This window comes from Oncorhynchus kisutch, linkage group LG15 (genome assembly GCF_002021735.2).
Source record: "Oncorhynchus kisutch isolate 150728-3 linkage group LG15, Okis_V2, whole genome shotgun sequence".
Taxonomy (NCBI): domain Eukaryota; kingdom Metazoa; phylum Chordata; class Actinopteri; order Salmoniformes; family Salmonidae; genus Oncorhynchus; species Oncorhynchus kisutch.
Window position 1 is genome coordinate 22,934,408 of NC_034188.2, and position 20,317 is coordinate 22,954,724.

Here is a 20,317-nt window from a genome sequence, read left to right on the forward strand (position 1 = left end):
GAGTCATTAAAACTTGTTTTTCAACCACTCCACAACTTTCTTGTTAACAAACTATAGTTTTGGCAAGTCGTTTAGGACATCTACTTCGTGCATGACACAAGTAATTTTTCCAACAATTGTTTACAGACACATTATTTCACTTATAATTCACTGTATCACAATTCCAGTGTGTCAGAGGTTTATGTACACTAAGTTGACTGTGCCTTTAAACAGCTTGGAAAATATCAAAAATTATGTAATGGCTTTAGAAGCTTCGGATGTATTTCAAGGCCTACCTTCAAACTCAGTGCCTCTTTGCTTGACATCATGGGAAAAATCAAAAGAAATCAGCCAAGTTCTCAGAAAAAAATTGTGGACCTCCACAAGTCTGGTCCAACGCCTGAAGTTACCATGTTCCTCTGTACAAACAATAGTATGCAAGTATAATCACCATGGGACCACGCAGCCATCATACCGCTCAGGAAGAAGACGCGTTCTGTCTCCTAGAGATGAATGTACTTTAGCGCAAAAAGTGCCAATCAATCCCAGAACAACAGCAAAGGACCTTGTGAAGATGCTAGAGGAAACAGGTATAAAATGATCTATATCCCAAAAAAAACGATATAGAAAACGAGTCCTATATTGGCGTAACCTGAAAGGCCGCTCAGCAAGGAAGAAGCCACTGCTCCAAAACCGCCATAAAAAACTGCACATGGGGACAAAGATCGTACTTTTTGGAGAAATGTCCTCTGGTCTGATGAAACAAAAATAGAACTGTTTGGCCATAATGACCATCGTTATGTTTGGAGGTAAAAGGGGGAGGCTTGCAAGCCGACGAACACCATCCCAACCGTGAAGCACGGGGGGTGGCAGCATCATGTTGTGGGGGTGCTTTGCTGCAGGAGGGACTGGTGCACTTCACAAAATAGATGACATCATGAGGAAGGGAAATTATGTGGATATATTGAAGCAGCATCTCAAGACATCAGTCAGGAAGGTAAAGCTTGATCGCAAATGGGTCTTCCAAATGGACAATGACCCCAAGCATACTTCCAAAGTTGTGGCAAAATGGCTTAAGGACAACAAAGTCCAGGTATTGGAGTGGCCATCACAAAGCCCTGACCTCAATCCCATAGATATTTTGTGGGCAGAACTGAAAAAGTGTGTGCGAATAAGGAGGCCTACAAACCTGACTCAGTTACACCACCTCTGTCAGGCGGAATTGGCCAAAATTCACCCAACTTATTGTGGTAAGCTTGTGGAAGGCTACCCAAAACGTTTGACCCAAGTTAAACAATTTAAAGGCAATGCTACTAAATACTAATTGAGTGTATGTAAACTTCTGACCCACTGGGAATGTGATGAAAGAAATAAAAGCTGAAATAAATCATTCACTCTACTATTATTCTGACATTTCACATTCTTAAAATAAAGTGGTGATCCTAACTGACCTAAGACAGGGGATTTTTACTAGGATTAAATGTCAGGAATTGTGAAAAACTGAGTTTAAATGTATTTGGCTAAGGTGTATGTAAACTTCCGACTTCAACTGTTGTTAGCCTACATAACACCATCTCTTCAGGAAGCGTGTCCACACAAGACACATTGGTCACTTCTGTAGCTCCCTAGAATAGGGTGGTATGTACCTCTAAACTAAACCACCGATACTGGGCGAGAGATTTTTTTTATCCACTTTGGGGCTAAGGTTAAGAATGGGGGTAGGCGATGGGAGTGTGATCCTAGATCTGTGGTTCGGGACAACTTAATTTGGTCTCACAGGTCTCATCGCATGCTGTTTGTGATTACAAAGTTTTGTCTGAGTTATAGCAGTCAGTGTGCAGGTTCCACCCTTTTCTCTGATGTTCTACAGGGGCAACCAACATGCCTGTGAGACTATGGAACACTTAGATACTGCTGAAAGGTGCAGTGTTTTTTTTCCCTCATAGTATAAATGCTTAAAATCCTCATCTTTTAAAGGCAATGGTCAAGTAATACAGTAGATGTTTTCCTCTGCCCTAAGGACCCAATGCATTTAATCAGGAACAAAATTGAGAGAGAAGTTATCTCTCCTTGGATGCAGTGAATGGATGTGTAAGAAAGCAATTGTAGCCTATTTGACATGGAAGTGCAGACAACTTATATCCAGTCTCTTTGCTGTCACTGTCTCCTGTGAAGAGGCCAATCTCACATTTTATTGTTGTAGTTGGTGAGTGGGGCCAAAAGTAGACTGGTGCTGAAAGAGGACCACACAACTGGGGGGGCATTAAGTTTTGAAGAGGATCAACTGAAATTGAAGATTCCTGGTGTCTGTGAAGACCACAGTTTGGTGTGACGCAGACCCGGTGAAGAGTGTGGTGAAACAGAGAAGACCCTGTCTGTCCTGTTGAGTTTTAATGCAGTCTTTTTACCCGACAAAGTCAAGTTATGATATGCCAATTATCCCGTGAGAGCTTTTGTCCCGAACCCATTGAGGTGTTTTAAAGGTGCCAAGCTTATGGCCATGTTAAAACAGTGTGTAGGAGGGAGATTCCTAGATGTGAGAAGTGTGCAGGAGGGCATAGAACTGTAGGGGTAGCCATGTTTTTATTTTACTAGGCAATAAGAACAAATTCTTATTTTCAATGACAGCCTAGGAACAGTGGGTTAACTGCCTTGTTCAGGGGCAGAACAACAGATTTGTACCTTGTCATCTCAGGGATTTAATCTTGCAACCTTTTGGTTACTAGTCCAACACTCTAACCACTAGGCTACACTGCCACCCCAATGATACTGGGGATCAGAAGTGTCCAGTGAGAGAAAGGGTCAGGGTCAGAGTAGTACAGAAGGTGTCAGGTGCTGAGGCAGTGAAGAGAGTTGTAGAGGAGGAGGGATCCTAAGAGTGCTACAGTGCTTTTGTAAGGTTGGCTTCTCAGCGTTCATAGCCATGGTTATCAACTTTACCGCAGAAATAGAACGTAAATCACAGAAAATAGATGTGATGGCAGCTGCAGAGAAGAACTTAGGTGAGACTTTACTGCAGAAGAGTTAGAAGGTGTGTTAAACTCTAGTGTCCCGTCTTCCCAGGCTGCCAGTCTGGTATAGGACCAGACAGGGCCAAGTAGTGGAATGGGGTAGTGGGGTTTTAATAGGTAAAGGGTTGGTGTGGCAATTTTTTCTTCCATTTTCCCTGTCCTTTTGCCCCTTTTCATATCACAAAGTGCAAGAACTTCAAACTTACATAAATGTTTAAATAATGTTACCTAATCCTTTACTCATTTCATGTGTATATACTGTTTTCTATGCCACTCCGACATTGCTCGACCTAATATTTATATTTTTTGAAATTACATTATTTTACTTTCAGATTAGTGTGTATTGTTGTGAACTATTAGATACTACTTCACTGATTGGAGCAAGGAACACAAGCATTTCGCTACACCCACAATAACGTCTGCTAAATTTGTGAACGTGACCAATAAAATTTGATTTGACCAATGCAGTAGGTGGCGGTGTATGCACCTGTCAAATGGGTGCGATTCGCCAATACAAACAAGAAGAAGAACACCGCATGACGTGTGCATCATCTTGTGGTGTAAAAGTTGAACTACTGAAAAATGTCCAATGACGCTTTCTTGTAAGGGTTTAGCATCTCTGGTGTCCGTTGGGTTTTTTGTTGCCAGTTGTGCCCACATCAGAGAGGGGGTAAATAATAGCCAGCTCTTCATTAATGCATGTTGATGAGCTGTGTTGTAAAGGGTGACACACATGAGAGTGTAAGGTAAAGTCCAATAGAGTCAAACAGATTAATAATATGCAGAAATACAAAATTTCGGCTGATCCCTTGATATGGTCATGCACTTTCATTAACGTTAAAAATGTAGTTTCTTTATCCAAATGTGGTGATGTTTCATCAGACCAGACACCGGTATTACTGATGTAATTCTCGTGAAAATGTTCACCCCTTTTTCAAAATGACCTTCATAAACCCCATGGTGTGTGATGGCCGCGTCTGATCATGATTATGTTTTAGCAGAATGTATCATATAAAATAATCATACTGCACACTAAACATACATTCCTGGTGTTCTGTGAGTATCTCGTCTGTGATAATTAAATATAATACATGGGGAAAGTATTTTTATTTCAAAATAAATAATTTGACTCAGGCAATCTTTGGGCTACTAAAAAGGGTCAGTTTCACAATGCATATAGCGACCCATGTGTTTGATAATTCGAGATCGTAGTTTCAAGTCAACTGCGTTGCTGAATGAAGAGCAGTCGTGCTACCATACCGGGTCTGACAGGAGAAAGACAGTCCTCGTTTTACCTTGGGAATTGTATATTTCGTGATAAATAAGATATACAGAGAGCGGGGTTAATTTAAATTCAATATAAAGTCAACAACTTGGGTTTTCATTGGGGCTCCATTTTAAAGTCAGAATTGTCAAAATGTTGAGTGTTGCAAGAACAGCTTCAAGGTCTCTCCCCTCTCCAAACTGCTCAAGAAGTGTGTCCTCCTTGATAAAGAAGGTAAATCAGCCACAATTGACAAATAATGTTAGTTTAAATGTTTCCAAGAGGTGTAATTGGACATGAAGGATAACTAATTCAAGTAGTAATGGCTAGTTTTAGCTAACTACGTTAGCTAACGTTAAATGTCGCAGCTAAAGTAGCGAGTTAACATCGTTTGCCATCTGTACCATCTGATGGATAAAGCTGCCATCCCGAAAAAATACTAGTTAAATTAAACCTCCTTAAGGATCGGCCCCTTTTTTTTTTTTCAATTTTTGCCTAAAATGACATACCCATACCCACATCTAACTGCCTGTAGCAAGGATATGCATATTCTTGGTACCATTTGAATGGAAACACTGACGCTTGTGGAAATGTGAAAGGAATGTAGGATAATTTTAACACACATCTGGTAAAAGATAATACAAATAACAAACCAAATGTTTTTCTTGTACCATCATCTTTGAAATGCAAAAGAAAGGCCATAATGTATTATTCCAGCCCAGGTGCAATTTAGAACGTTTAAGACTGATCCAATAAATCATTGCATTTTTGTTAAAAATGTTGTATCAAGACTGCCCAAATGTGCCTAATTTATTTATCAATAACTTTATATTTTCAAAACTGTGCACTTTCTCGAACAATAGCATGGCATTCTTTCACTGTAATAGCTACTGTAAATTGGACAGTGCAGTTAGATTAATCTTTCTGCCAATATCAGATATGTCTAAAGTCCTGGGACATGTTCTTGTTACTTACAAATACATGCTAATCGCATTAGCCTCCGTTAGCTCAACCGTCCCGCAGGGGACCCACCAATGCTGAAGAAGTTTTAACAATAGTAATGTCGGAAAACTATCTGTTCAAGAAGAAGACCTAGCCAGTTAATGTTAGCTTGGCAAGGCGTGACTAGTTGTACTGTTAAGCTAGTTAACGTTACTCGCTTGAAGTGATTGAATTGCAAGTGGTTTCAAACCCTTAAGCGGTTTGTTATTTTGTGTAAGATAAGTTAATGAAATGTGCAGGTCTTGTTATAAAGGGGGGCGTCATTAATCGTGAAAATAACACCTGTGACCATCACTGTGGTGTCCCAGGGCATGATGTTCAAATGTCATAACCAAACATCATTTTAGACAAGCTATGTAGCTATTTCATTCTTAACTGCCTTCATGTTGCTGGACCCCAGGAAGACACGGCAGCGGCTAATGGGGTTCCTTAATAAATACAAGTACATTCATAGACAATGTTTTATACCACATTAGGATTTTTGTGCATCCATGCCCTGTGTTAATTTAAAAATATACCAGTTTGTTTTCATTTATTGGTTGAAAAGGGTTAAGGACAGATTTCACTAAGTAGTCATGATATGGTAGCTAACCAATATTTTCCCCATAGGCTTGCTGGAATGGATTTCAGCAAGATGCTTTCAGGTCTGTGGCCAGATGTGACTATTCGTGAGTATTCTTTCCTGAAGTTTCTTTCCTGAAGTTTCCCAAGTAAACTAATATGTAAACTAATTAATATCAATATAGCATCCAAGAACATCTCTGACTATTTATGCTTACCTTGATTTACTTTGTTTTCCAGATCAGAGGCAATCAAAGGATCAGTGATTGGGATTGATCTGGGTACAACAAACTCCTGTGTGGCGGTTATGGAGGGCAAACAAGCAAAGGTCAGTTTATGTTTTGAGATGGCAGTGTTGTCACCCTCTGGCATGAAAATTATTAAATTATTATTAATTATTAATAAATTATCACATTTATTTATAAAGCCCTTATACGGAGTGCTAATACAGAAACCCAACCTAAAACCCTAAAGAGCAAGCAATGCAGATGTAGAAGCACAGTTTATCATTTCATCAGGGATTTAATTATGAATGTTTGACCTGTGTGATGAAGAGAATGTCTTTGAAATCATCTTTTGATAGTTGTTTTTCTACACTGTTACTGACTAGTTTGTTGTGACAGGTACTGGAGAATGCAGAGGGAGCAAGGACAACACCTTCAGTGGTCGCCTTCACAGCTGATGGCGAGAGACTTGTTGGCATGCCAGCCAAAAGACAGGCAGTCACCAACCCTAACAACACCCTCTATGCCACCAAGCGTCTCATTGGTCGTCGTTACGACGATGCAGAGGTTCAGAAGGACCTGTGAGTGTTTTACTATATATCTCTTATATACCTTACTAGCCATTGTAAGGCATCATTAGTTGGAAATGATTTTGAGGTGTAGATAAATTCATGACAGGTTTCTCTTTGTGGCTTCACAGGAAGAACGTGCCCTACAAGATTGTCCGTGCTTCCAATGGTGATGCCTGGGTCGAGGCCCATGGAAAGCTCTACTCCCCCAGCCAGGCTGGTGCCTTCGTGCTGATGAAGATGAAGGAGACAGCAGGTAATCTACCTATCAATTAGTGTTCATTGCCCCCGTAGGGGGAACTAGCATGCCAATTCTCTGTTACCAACTACCCCTGTCTGTGTGCTAAAAAAAGCATGCACTCATTGTAACATTTTCCTGGTTTTAGAGAACTACATGGGTCACAATGTGAAGAATGCAGTGGTCACCGTGCCAGCCTACTTCAATGACTCCCAGAGACAGGTATCAGCCTTACTTTATTTCTTCAACTTTGTCTGCTGAATCATTCATTACTGGCAAACACTGGTGACCGAAAGTCACTTTGTCACTAGCTATGCCTTTGCCATTGACTCACAGAATGGTGCTCTATCAAGCCTCAACTTTGATCAGTGTATTTGTGTCTGGCTGCATTTACACAGGCAGCCCAATTAAAATGTTTTCTTTACAAATTGGGCTTCTTTTTTTTTAAGAGGTCAACCGATTAATTGGAATGGCCGATTTCAAGTTTTCTTAAAAATAGGTCATCTACATTTTTGGATGCCGATTATATTGCAATCCACGAGGAGACTGGACCGGATTTGACCATATTAATGACCTAAGGCTTGTATTTGTTTGTTTATTATAATTAAGTCTGATTTGATAGCAGTCTGACTGAGCGGTTGTAGGCAGCAGCAGGCTCGTAAGCAATTCATTCAAACTGCACTTTCCTCCATTTGCCAGCAGCTTTTCGTAATGCTTCAAGCACAGCGCTGTTTATTACTTCAAGCTCCCGAGATTAGGCTGGCAATACTATAGTGCCTATAAGAACATCCAATAGTCAAAGGTATATGAAATACAAATGGTATAGAGAGAAAGTCTTAGAATTCCTACAACCTAAAACTTCTTAACTGGGAATATTGAAGACTCAAGTTAAAATGAACCACCAGCTTTCTCATATTCTGAGAAAGGAACTTAAACGTGAGGTTTTTTTTGCATGGCACATATTGCACTTTTACTTTCTTCTCCAACACTGTTTTTGCATTATTTAAACCAAATTGAACATGTTTCATTCTTTTTTTGAGACTAAATTGATTTATTGATGTATTATATTAAGGTAAAATAAGTGTTCATTCAGTATTGTTGTAATTGTCATTATTACAAATATATATAAAAATTGGCCGATTTTTTTTTTTTAATCGGCCAATTTTTCCGGTCCTTTTTCCGGTCCTCTAATAATCGGTGTCTGTGTTGAAAAATCATAATCAGTCATCCTTTTCCGGTCCTTTCCGGTCCTTTTTCCGGTCCTCTAATAATCGGTGTCTGTGTTGAAAAATCATAATCAGTCAGCCTCTACTTTTGACCAATCGGATCAGCTCTGGAAAAAGATCTTTAACTCCCAGATTAGAAACATTTCTTGTGATATTGTGTAGAAAGACATGACTTTACAATTTCAATGACTAAAATGTCTTATTTTTTTATTTAACCTATTTTGACAGGAGAGACCTATTGAGACCTAGGTCTCTTTTCCAAATGCGCCATCTATAATACAATATAAAATACATATTAAACACTATATACTGACCCAGTCAGAAGTTGACACACCTACTCATTCAAGGGTTTTACTTTATTTGTACGATTTTCTACATGGTAGAATAATAGTGAAGATGTCAAAACTATTAAATAACACATTAAATCGTGTAGTAACCAAAAAAGTGTTAAACAAATCCAAATATATTTGAGATTCTTCAAAGTTGCCACCCTTTGCCTTGATGACAGCTTTGCTTTGCTTACAATGTCTCAAGCAGCTTCATAAGGAATACTTTTCCAACAGTCTTGAATGAGTTCCCACATATGCTGAGCACTTCTTGGCTGCTTTTCCTTCACTCTGCAGTCCAACTCATCCCTAACCATCTCAACTGGGTTGAGGTTGGGTGATTGTGGAGACCAGGTCAACTGATGCAGCACTGATGCATCACTCTCCTTTGTCAAATAGCCCTTACACAGCCTTAAGTGTGTTGGGTCATTGTCCTGTTGAAAAACAAATGATAGTCCCACTAAGCACAAACCAGATGGCATGGCGTATTGCTGCAGAATGCTGTGGTAGCCATGCTGGTTAAGTGTGCCTTGAATTCTAAATAAATCACCAGGAAAGCACCATCACACCACCTCCTCCATGCTTCATGCTGGGAGCCACACATGCAGAGATCATCCGTTCACCTACTCTGCTTCGCAGAAAGACACGGTGGTTGGAACCAAAGATCTCACATTTGGACTCATCAGACCAAAGGACCATCATATTTGAACCAGAATGCAACCACATCTGTATGTAATGACAATATGCTCATGTCTCCGCCCTAACAATGGGAGCCGTTCTCCCAAAGGCAGGAAGGTAGGCGACAAGCTTAGGTCCAAAATAAGCCCATAGAAACGCAGTTGGCTTATTTTGGCAAGAGTGAAACTTCTCGCTTCGCCTCTTCCTCTTTGCTGTGCTTCCCTGCCATCGTTCGCTTTGTGACTGACAGGCGCCTGCCCTATCAATAGATCGCTAGAAGATGCATATGTTCATTCTAGCGGGAGGGGGCCCGACGGACTAACGAATTGAAACTTTAAATTAAAAGTAGCCTAAATAATATGAAGTGGAAAATGTAGCAGGCTGAAAATGAGTCTAACCGGCTGAATAGCCGACAGCCGGCACTAATGAAAAACGCTGTGTAATGAGTAGGTCATTTTGTTTACAGGCCACAAAGGATGCTGGTCAGATTGCTGGGCTGAATGTGCTGCGAGTCATCAATGAGCCCACTGCTGCTGCTCTGGCCTACGGTCTGGACAAGACTCAGGACAGAATGTAAGTATAACAACCCTACAAACTGCTGGAAAACTTCTACGACACCTAAGCAATGACCGTGACCTTATTTTTATCCATGCTTTTCGCTCATGTTTCACACCTGTCCCTGACTTGCAGCATTGCCGTCTATGACCTGGGAGGTGGCACCTTTGACATCTCTGTCCTTGAGATCCAGAAGGGCGTGTTTGAGGTGAAGTCCACAAACGGAGACACTTTTTTGGGTGGAGAGGACTTTGACCAGCACCTACTGACCCACATTGTGAAGGAGTTCAAGAGGGAGGTGAGAAGGAGGAAGTATCCTGGATAAAGAACTATGTGATACCTTTATCTGACCAAGCACATCTGCCACATTCAAGCCAGCCATTTTTATCAAACCTTTGGTTTCTCCTTCCAGTCTGGAGTTGACCTGACCAAAGACAGCATGGCTCTGCAGAGAGTAAGGGAGGCAGCTGAGAAAGCCAAATGTGAACTGTCATCATCCCTGCAGGTGAGTTTCATCCCACAGCAGACATTTATTTCATTGCCAAGCTAATGATAAGAAGAAACAAGATCTTGGTCAATAGAAATGACTTGCTTGTATTTTATACAGTCCCTTGACCCTCATGGTTTGTGTTGTAAGATCTGTAACCCCTAGCTGTACCCTCACACGGGGGCAGCTCTAGTAGAACAAACATCACATTCCACTGCATCACTCCTCTGAGCTAGGCTGTCCATCATCCAAATGTAAGGTAGTTCAAGTATGGATGATGCAATATGTAAAACCTGTATATGTTACCTCCCTCTCAATCTTGATGTAAAACATTTTACAGAGACTTTTTCTCCCACAGACCGACATCAATCTGCCCTACCTGACCATGGATGCCTCTGGCCCCAAGCACTTGAACATGAAGTTGACCCGCTCCCAGTTTGAGGGCATTGTGTCTGACCTGATCCGCAGGACAGTGGCCCCCTGCCAGAAGGCCATGCAGGACGCTGAGGTCTCCAAGGGGGACATCGGAGAGGTGCTTCTGGTCGGTGGCATGTCCCGTATGCCCAAGGTGAGCAGATCTCCCAGTTTCTATCCCACCTCATCATGCTTTGCCCCTCTCTGACCCTCCATTCTACGGTCTCCTCTCAGGTCCAGCAGACAGTCCAAGACCTGTTTGGCCGTGCTCCCAGCAAGTCAGTCAACCCAGACGAGGCTGTGGCCATTGGAGCTGCCATCCAGGGAGGTGTTCTGGCTGGAGATGTTACTGATGTGCTCCTTCTGGATGTCACACCACTGTCTCTCGGTATCGAGACCCTCGGAGGGGTGTTCACCAAACTCATCAACAGGAACACAACCATTCCCACCAAGAAGGGCCAGGTGCGGGACAAAAATCCTAATTTGTTCTGGCTGGTGAAACCTAAATTAATTGTATATACTTCATTGTCTTACCTCATCAGTGGTACTGATGCATTCCTCCTCCTCGTTCAGGTGTTCTCAACAGCAGCTGATGGTCAGTCCCAGGTAGAGATCAAGGTGTGCCAAGGGGAGAGGGAGATGGCAGCAGACAACAAGATCCTGGGACAGTTCACTCTGGTAAGTGTCCTAGCTGATTCATACTAACTCAATTTAAATGGGATATCTTTAACTTCTCTGATGTAAACAATGTCTTACTGATGTTTCGTTCATGCAGGTTGGAATCCCTCCTGCCCCACGTGGAGTACCCCAGATCGAGGTCTGCTTCGACATTGACGCCAATGGAATCGTCCACGTCTCTGCCAAAGACAAGGGCACAGGCCGCGAACAGCAGAGTAAGATCATCAAACAACCTGCCCTTGAAATGCATGCTTTCTGTGTAGGGTGCAGTCTTTCGGATGGGACGTTAAACGGGTGTCCTGACTCTCTGAGGTCATTAAAGATCCCATGGCACTTATCGTAAGAGTAGGGGTGTTAACCCCGGTGTCCTGGCTAAATTCACAATCTGGCCCTCAAACCATCACGGTCACCAAATAATCCCCAGTTTACAATTGGCTCATTCATCCCCTTCCTCTCCCCTGTAACTATTCCCCAGGTCGTGGCTGCAAATGAGAACGTGTTCTCAGTCAACTTACCTGGTAAAATAACTGATAAATAAAAGTAGGATTTCAGTAATGTGTTTTTACTTTACACTGCTTCTCCTTCACTTCTCCAGTTGTTATCCAGTCCTCTGGTGGCCTCAGCAAGGACGACATTGAAAACATGGTTAAGAACGCAGAGAAGTACGCAGAGGAGGACCGGAGGCGAAAGGTAGGTTTGACATTCTCTTATCAGCTGTCCGTTTGAACTTTTATCAGTTACATCCCCAGCTGGAGTTGGGCTGTGTTTTGAATAAGGTGTGACTGAATGCTGACAGTAAATCTTGGTGTCCTGTTTGTTTTTGCCTAGGACCGTGTTGAGGCTGTTAACCAGGCCGAGGGCATCGTCCATGACACTGAATCCAAGATGGAGGAGTTCAAGGATCAGCTCCCTACTGATGAGGTATGTGGGACATTTTATTATAATAATACATAGGATTTTTAAAGCTTTTTACAAAAACCCAAGGACACTGAACAGCAAAATGTACATAACTATGCATCAAACATCCCAAACAATCACAAATATCAGGAAATTCTAGTAGTCCTAGTATTTGAGTTTGTTCCCCATCTTTCAGTGCAACAAACTGAAGGAAGAGATTGCCAAAGTGAGAGACTTGCTGTCACGGAAGGATGAAGAGACTGGCGAAAACATCAAACAGGCTGCCACCACCCTTCAGCAGGCATCACTCAAACTCTTTGAAATGGCTTATAAGAAGGTAATTATTTCAGCATCCCAACATTGTCCAGTATTTTTTTATTTTTTTTATTTTTTCACTTGCATTTGTAAAGGATTGTGGCCAGCCTGGAAGAAGCCTGGATTGGTTGCTTAGCTTGTCAATTAAGAGCCCAACATTCTTTCACAATGGGTCAATTGATATATTGCTGTTATATTTATTAACCAGCTGTTCTCCATTTGGTCTCAGATGGCATCAGAGAGGGAAGGTAGCAACGGCGGCTCTGGATCGTCATCGTCAGAAGGTGGAACTGGAGAGAAGAAGGAAGGCCACCAGTGAAACCTTTGCACTTGTGGTTGTCTGGAGACATGGACTGATGGGCTTGGGATTGTAGACCTGTTGTCCTGAGTGGCAGCTATTGTATTCTAGTCATTCTCACATGCTGTGTTTTTGCAGTAAAAAGTATACTGTATATGTCATTGAGTACATTTACATGCACAGTAATAATTTGATATTAAACAGATTATGGCAGTAGGCAGATTATGCAATAGTCATGTAAACACCTTACTCTGCTTATCATAATCGGCGTAAGGTCAAAATCAAAGTAAGCATACGCTGATTAAAACACCAGGACGTGTAAACATTTTGTAATCGGCGAAGTGACCGTTCGGAAACAACTGAATGTATGCGTCTTCGGAATCATATATGTGGTGGCAGAATATTTTGATTGCCGATTTTCTGCATTTTTCAGAGTGCCATCGGGTAGCCTGATTTCATGTGTCCATGTAAACGTGATTATTAGGGAAATCGTTCTTCTTGCAAAGTTTGTAAATGTTTAAATTGAACTATTATATTAATCTGATTATCCATTATAATCTCATTAGTGTGTGCATGCAACTATACTCAGTGTATGTTCCTCCACCCCTTTCTAATTTAATTGTGATAGACTATATATCCTGTCCATTTTAAGAAATTATTTGCATCTGTTGTGAAGTAGTGAACTGTTTATAGCAATTGTGTTAGTCTGACTGTGACGCCATTTTGGGTTTCATTTTTCCATGTAGCTCTGCTGGTCTAGACAACAGTGGAAATGCAATAGAAGAAGCTTGGCTTTTCTCTAGCTCCATCCTGTTTATCTGCTCTATGAAAACAGTTGGAATATGTACAGTGATATGAGTGTGTGTGTGGTTAAAGATGTATAATACGACAATACAGCTGCAGGGTTGTATTTCTATTCTTTTGAATCTCTTTGTTATTCCATTCGGTACAGAAGAGCACTCATTCTTCTTGACTTTGTCATGGGTATAAGCTGAGTGAATGATTAGAAGCTACCATGCATACAAATAGATTTTGTTTTGCCATAACTATTGTATGATGTTTGAGCTGCTGCCTATCTGACATATAATTGGCAGCAGTAGTCTGAAAAGGAGAAAATAACCAGTCTGGTATGAGGTGGATTTATTGTCAAATTTTAGATTGATTTGATATTTGGGTTCTCAATTACAGATGCTAACTTTCCAAATAAAATTCTAAATTTCAACAGTGGTTTTGGATATGAGAAATTGGCAATACATTCATTGTTCTTTTGCTGGGACTGAGGCAGATGATGTGGAGTCAAGCCAAATGTATTTGTCACAGCCATTAACCAGGTTTCCATCCACCCTTTTTATGCGAATAAAATGTCGGATAAAAAATGTTTCCACCGAAATCGGTGAACTTTACAAATGTCGACAAAATACACTCGATAATGTGGCATCTTTTTGTGGAGGTAAAATTCCTTATGCGAGAATTGTCGGTGGAAACGCTTTAATGCGCAAATATTTATGAATATTGATATAATCATATCCAGGCTATATCACAACCGGTCGTGATTATTTGTTAGCCCATAAGGCGGCGCACCGGGTCCGGGTTTGGCCGGTGTAAATAAGAATTTGCTCTTAACTGACTTGACTAGTTTAAATAAAGGTTACGTTTAAAAAGTAAATAATATCGTAGTAAACTGCGTCACGCGATGACGTGTGGTCCTCTCAATACGACTCGCCGGGAAAGCGGGCAGTTTATTGCCGCGTTCAAGACAACTGGGAACTCGTAAATCTCCGACTTCAGTGTGTTCAAAATATCTGGGAACTCCGACACTTTTTTTAATGGTCATCCAACTCGTGCATTACCGCGTTCAAAACAACTGGGAACTTGGAAAAATAGATGCCAGTGATCTTCAGGTCGGATAGTCGGAGCTCTAGGAGGCCCGAGATCCCGAGTTGGATGACTGTTACAATCGATTTCTCCCATTCGGAAACCCCCTCCCTCCCTTCAATGAATACATTGAAGTCAGATATTCCTAAATTCCCAGTAGTTTTGAACGCGGCATAAGGTCACAGCGCCAACGTTTCTTTCTTGGAGGTATAGACCTATCCCACAATTCACAGCGGAACTGTAGTCTATGGTGCCAAAAGAACTATAAATTTGCAAAGGGCTAATTTTCAGTCCTTTTTTGTCTGACATGGCAATGAAGGAGTGTCGTGTTTATTTGTCGTCTGGTAAGCTTTTCCTGCTTTTAGGACAGTTTGAATGAAAATCCAGTTATTAATGATAACGTTGTAGCTAACGTTAGCTAAATAACACAATTGTGTGGAACTGACAGGGGCATGGTAGGAATGTTAATTAAACAAACTGCTAGCTAAACGCTAAGTTACCTAACTAATTTAAATATACGATTAACGTTACCTTCAGGTAGTTACTAGTTTCAATGGCTGCCATTTTACTGTTGACTGTTTGAGGCAAGTTGGTAAGGCTAACGTTACCTAAATAATTGGCAAGTTTCACATGCAAGGCCGAGATGACACGTGGTGCCACGCAAAATGTCGGACAAGTTGGCTAAAACAGTCATTCGCTACCACTTGTTTCATAGTGCTTTGTCAGAAGTCATAATTTTTACCTAGACATGTTAGTAGATATGGAATGGCTGCAAATGGGAATAACTTGATCCCCTTCAAGGGAACTGTTTCCCACATCCTAACATTCTAGACTTACAAAATCACGATTGGCTAGTTCGTGACCCAGTAGTAGTCAGCTGTACAGGCCAGCCCCATGCCTGAGTTAGTGTTACACTGTTTTAGTGGCTGTTGGTGCTGAGCTGTAGCGGAGCTGTGCCCATCTTGAGTGGGCTGTACCCACACTGGGGCAACCCTAGGAGAAGGGCCAACAAATATTTTTATTTAATACAGCCACGTCTGTAGTTACTAGTGAATTTATATTCTACTAATTTATTATTTCAGGAAATTCCAACTATTGAAGGTGAGAATAAGAATATTGTAAATGGGTATGTTCTGTGCAGTGATTTAACACATTCTTGTGTATGGTGATGAACCTTTGACACAGCACAATTCTCTATGCTTGTCTACATATTACTTGCTTATATTTATATGGCTTATAGCGCAATGTCTGAGCATTCTTTGCATTTCAGGAACCTTAATCTCTCAATTGAAGTCTCTTCAACTCTACAATGTTTTGAAGGTGAGGATGTCTCAGTAGTTGTAGCGAAACTCCATGAACAAGTACTTTAATGTGCAGTGATGCGAGCATTATAGCTTTAACCCAGCTTTCTTACTGGTGGTGACGACTTTTAAATTCTGAGCATGTTATTAATGGCCGCTACATTGTGTTTGTGCTGTAAGGACTTTGATCATTCCTAACTAAATTATTTTGTTTCAGGGGTGCCTAACTGAAATATTCCTTTACAACTCCATTGAAGGTGAGGATTGATCAGAATTATAGCTGAAAGACATGTACTGTGCAGTGATGATGACATTTATCACCTACTTATTGTCTCGTGAAGAACCTTCGGAACCCTGAGCACACTTCGTTCCTGAATACCTCACGTCTACATTCTGTGTATATATTAATGCTTTCCTTCATCTTCCAGACAAAGCATTGGATTGCTTTGACGGGATTTGATGGCTTTATTTAAAGGTAATGTACCTGTACCATGTGGATTGTCTTTTGGACCCAAGCTGTACTCATAATCATTGCAGAGGCTACTTCCTCGTTGGTGATCTCTTTTCCTTGGGAGAATAACCCAGGACTTTGGCACAGTTTGAAGTAGTCTCCATCTACAACAATCTGACTAGAAGACCTGAGACACTTTTATTTGTAATATGTTGAAACTAAACTAATGTGTTGCTGTGTAATGAGATTGGTTTGTGTACCTCAACAGGATTGTTCCTGTCTGGACTTGAATGGGGGTATATAGACTTATGCATCCTGCAGGTGACTCTCTAAACTCCAGGTCAGACCAAGTGCGAGGTAATGACCTTTGAACATGTTGATTTCTGAACCCAAATGGTACTGTCATAACTTAATGTGTGCTGATGAGAGCTTTATAGCTTTAACCCAGCTTTCTTACTGTTAGTGAAGACTCGTTAACTCTGAGCACATTTTTGTAATGGCTGTTACTGTGTACAGTATTTATTATGACTAATTCAGTGTCTTTGCATTTCAGGACTACTTGCCAACTACGGAATGTTTCAACTATTCAAGGTGACGGTGGGCATTATTTTACTAAGACATTACTAAGACATGTGCAGTGATGACATGTATCACCTACTTGATGTCTAGTGAAGAACCTTCGGAACCCTGAGCACAACTTCCTGAATGACTCTTACTGTCCGTTCTTGTATATGTTGCTCATAGGCTTTCTCTTTTCCACCTCAGGAATAATGTAGATGAGACTGGAGATGCTTAGGCTGTTTTCATGGCTTATTTGGAGTCGATGCAAGGTAATGCACTCAACATCTGAAGTGATTCTCCAACCCAAACAGTACTTCCATAAACATGCTGTGCAGTGATGCAAGCATTATAGCTTTAACCCAGCTTTCTTACTGCTGGTGACGACTTTTCAATTCTGAGCACGTTTGTAATGGCTGTTATGGCCGCTTGTGTTTGTGCTGTAAGGACTTTGATCATTCCTAACGCAATTGTTTTGGTGTTTCAGGGAAACCTGACTACGAAATATTACTTTACAACGCCATTGAAGGTGAGGCTGGATCAATTATACTAAAAGACATGCTGTGATGACATTTATCACCTACTTGATGTCTAGTGAAGAACCTTCGGAACCCTGAGCACAACTCTTCCTGAATGACTGTCTGTTTTATGTATACTTTGCTCATAAGCTTTCTCTTTTCCTCAGGAATAATGGAGATGCTTGGGCTGGATTGATGGAGTCGCTACAAGGTAATTAATTTTAAATGGGGGATTTCTGAACCCAAATGGTACAGTCAGGTACAGTGTACTGATGAGAGCTTCATAGCTTTAACCCAGCCTTACTGTTGAAGACTTGTCAATACTGAGCACAGTTTGCAGTGGCTGTTACTGTGCATAGTATTTTATAAGGACTTCATTTTACTTATCAGGTAGACTTACACTTTAGTGGGATGCCACAGCTCCATTCAAGCTATCGATGGGTTAGAATGATTGTAGCTTAACATCACGCATGTACTGCATTGATAACTTTACTCACTTGTGAAGAACCCTGAGCACAGTTCTTTCCTGACTGTCAGTCAACTTTCATCTGTATTGTTCATATCCGTTTCCTTCATCTTCCAGACAAAGCATTGAGTTACTTCGACAGGATTCGATGGCTTTATTTAAAGGTAATGTACCTATACAATGTGGATTGTCTTTTGGACCCAAGCTGTACTCCTAATCATTGCAGAGGCTACTTCCTCATTGGTGATCTATTTTCCTTGGGAGAATAACCCAGGACTTTGGCACAGTTTGAAGTAGTCTCCATCTACAACAATCTGACTAGAAGACCTGAGACACTTTAACTTGTAATATGTTGAAACTAAACTGTCGCTGTGATGAGAGCTTTATAGCTTTAACCCAGCTTTCTTACTGTTGGTGAAGACTAGTTAACGCTGAGCACATTTTCTAATGGCTGTTACTATGTGCGTAGTATTATAACTAATTAGATATCTTTGCATTTCAGGACAACTTGCTGGCTATGATTTCAAGGTGAGGATGGGTGAGGTTCTGTAGCTCAAAGACATGTACTGTGCAGTGATGATGACATTTATCACCTACTTATTGTCTAGTGAAGAACCTTCGGAACCCTGAGCACACTTCTTTCCTGAATACCTCACGTCTACATTCTGTGTACATATTGTTAATATTTTCCTTCATCTTCAACAGACAAGGGGGTGGCAGGTAGCCTAGTGGTTAAAGTGTTGGACTTGTAACCGTAAGGTTGCCAGATCGAATCCCTGAGCTGACAAGGTAAATCTGTCGTTCTGCCCCTGAACAAGGCAGTTAACCCTATGTTCCTAGGACGTCATTCAAAATAAGAATTTGTTTACTGACTTGCCTAGTTCAAGGTAAAATAAAAAAGCATTGACTTGCTTGGACAGGATTGACGGCTTGATTAAAGATAATGTACCTAGAATATCTGGAGTGATTTAGTTTTGGACCCAAGCTTGTACTCATAATCATGACACAGGCTACGTCTCCTTTGGTGATCTCTTTTCCTTGGGAGAATAACACTGGACTTTGGCACAGTTTGAAGTTGTGTCCATCTACAATAATCTGACTAGAAGACCTGAGACATTTGTAATGTATGTCTGATTTGTGTGTACCTCCACAGGTTTGTTCCTGTCTGGACTTGAATGGGGTATAGACTGCTGCATCCTGCAGGTGATTGACAACGCCAGACCACTTGGCTTGACCATCACTGGCAGGGTTCAGTGACGTGTGGTTCAATGGGCAATCCCTGTGGTTATATCTTTGGGGTGATGAAATATTTTATGACTGGGTTGAATGATGTTTTATAAAATCATGCCTAATTCTTGAGCGAATCAGACAGGCTGAGATTATTTGGTATTTTGGTCGGGTGCAGTTGAATATAAATCCCCAGTCAGAGGGTTTATTAGTAATTGCGGGTGAACAAAAGCTGACCTGCACTACTTCATATGACCCCAACTGTTCTATCCTGGCGAGTGGAGTATTGCATAATCCTGACATGTCAGTGTTTCTGAACAAATGTACCACAATGAAATGTTTGTATTACCTCAATTGTGGGCCCAACTGCATTACATTTATTTTCAAATGGTGTAAAATAAAATTATCCTTATGAGTCATGTCAAATCCATAACTGATTGTTTGTCTTTTTAATAAACAAAGTTAATGGCACAACAGACTTGACTCAAATTGTGGTTACCCCAAATTAACCCATGTACAATAAATTCGTTGATGGCTCTGCAGACTAGTGTAAGTGTTTAAAGGTCATATTTTGGGTGAATGGTTGGCAACCCGGGCCTTTGAGTGCCGATAATACTTTGCTTGATGTCTAATTGGACGGTTGATTTGAAAATGGCAGTGAAATGCTTTACAAGCTTTACGGTTTCGAGGGAAGATGCCACATTGTGCAAAGTAATTCAATGCCTCAACCCGATGGGGGCGCCGGTGAGGAGCAGCGTTCGAGCCAGTCCAGGATTGGCCAATGGTATGCCACAGTTCCTGGAAACTCGTGTATGTTCCTCATGGCGAAAGGGATTCGGAAGGGCACACCAGGAATGAAGAGAGCAGTGCGCCTCAACGGAACTTTAGCTTTTTGAGAGGAGTGGCGTTTATTACCCTTTTTTTTTTTTTTTAAATCAGGTACTACTTGGGCAGGTAGTCATTGATATATATGAATTAAATAGTTTCAAACGTGGAGGATAACCATACCGATATAACTGATTGTACAATAGATGCGATTATTACTTCTGACTCGACAGTGAGCGAATTGTTTAGATCAGTTCAGTGGAAAGCATCTGGCTGGCAGAGGAGACCCAACATGTGAGTGTGCCCACTGTGCTCTCTTCACTGAAATTGTCTGTACATTCAATTATGTCAATGTGGAGGTGTAATTTCAACGT

General features: G+C 41.1%; 2 protein-coding genes and 1 long non-coding RNA gene across 7 annotated transcripts in view; all 3 read left to right on the forward strand.

Annotated features, from left to right (window-relative positions):
• Window positions 1-4,133: 4,133 nt before the first annotated feature.
• Window positions 4,134-13,944, forward strand: LOC109905047 (stress-70 protein, mitochondrial). Its single transcript, XM_020502184.2, has 17 exons — window positions 4,134-4,488; window positions 5,866-5,924; window positions 6,058-6,145; window positions 6,441-6,622; window positions 6,742-6,866; window positions 6,997-7,070; window positions 9,545-9,651; window positions 9,769-9,931; window positions 10,046-10,138; window positions 10,479-10,688; window positions 10,769-10,996; window positions 11,108-11,212; window positions 11,310-11,427; window positions 11,808-11,902; window positions 12,041-12,133; window positions 12,306-12,446; window positions 12,654-13,944. Exons 1-17 carry the CDS (start codon window positions 4,408-4,410, stop codon window positions 12,741-12,743), a joined length of 2,052 nt encoding a protein of 683 aa, XP_020357773.1. The 5' UTR covers window positions 4,134-4,407; the 3' UTR covers window positions 12,744-13,944.
• Window positions 13,945-14,826: 882 nt separating this feature from the next.
• Window positions 14,827-19,594, forward strand: LOC109905048 (uncharacterized). Of its 4 annotated transcripts, none has more exons than XR_002257228.2 (14): window positions 14,836-14,941; window positions 15,680-15,698; window positions 15,868-15,917; window positions 16,116-16,155; window positions 16,327-16,373; window positions 16,618-16,706; window positions 16,903-16,940; window positions 17,115-17,179; window positions 17,395-17,436; window positions 17,593-17,636; window positions 18,009-18,055; window positions 18,394-18,419; window positions 18,597-18,680; window positions 19,045-19,594. It is a non-coding gene; the product is annotated as an uncharacterized LOC109905048 (long non-coding RNA). The 4 variants fall into 4 exon arrangements; XR_002257230.2 differs by having other exon boundaries at window positions 14,838-14,941; window positions 16,903-16,946; XR_004202995.1 differs by lacking the exon at window positions 15,680-15,698 and having other exon boundaries at window positions 14,827-14,941; window positions 16,903-16,946.
• A 169-nt stretch (window positions 19,595-19,763) lies between these two features.
• The window catches only part of LOC109905993 (fibroblast growth factor receptor-like 1), a 55,296-nt gene continuing 54,742 nt past the window's right edge, over window positions 19,764-20,317 (forward strand). Inside the window, exon 1 of one of the 2 annotated variants that reach the window (XR_004202996.1) lies at window positions 19,764-20,237. The gene's annotated coding sequence lies outside the window, so the exon portion shown is untranslated. The remainder of the gene's footprint in view (window positions 20,238-20,317) is intronic. The other variant, XM_020503622.2, reaches the window with a different exon arrangement.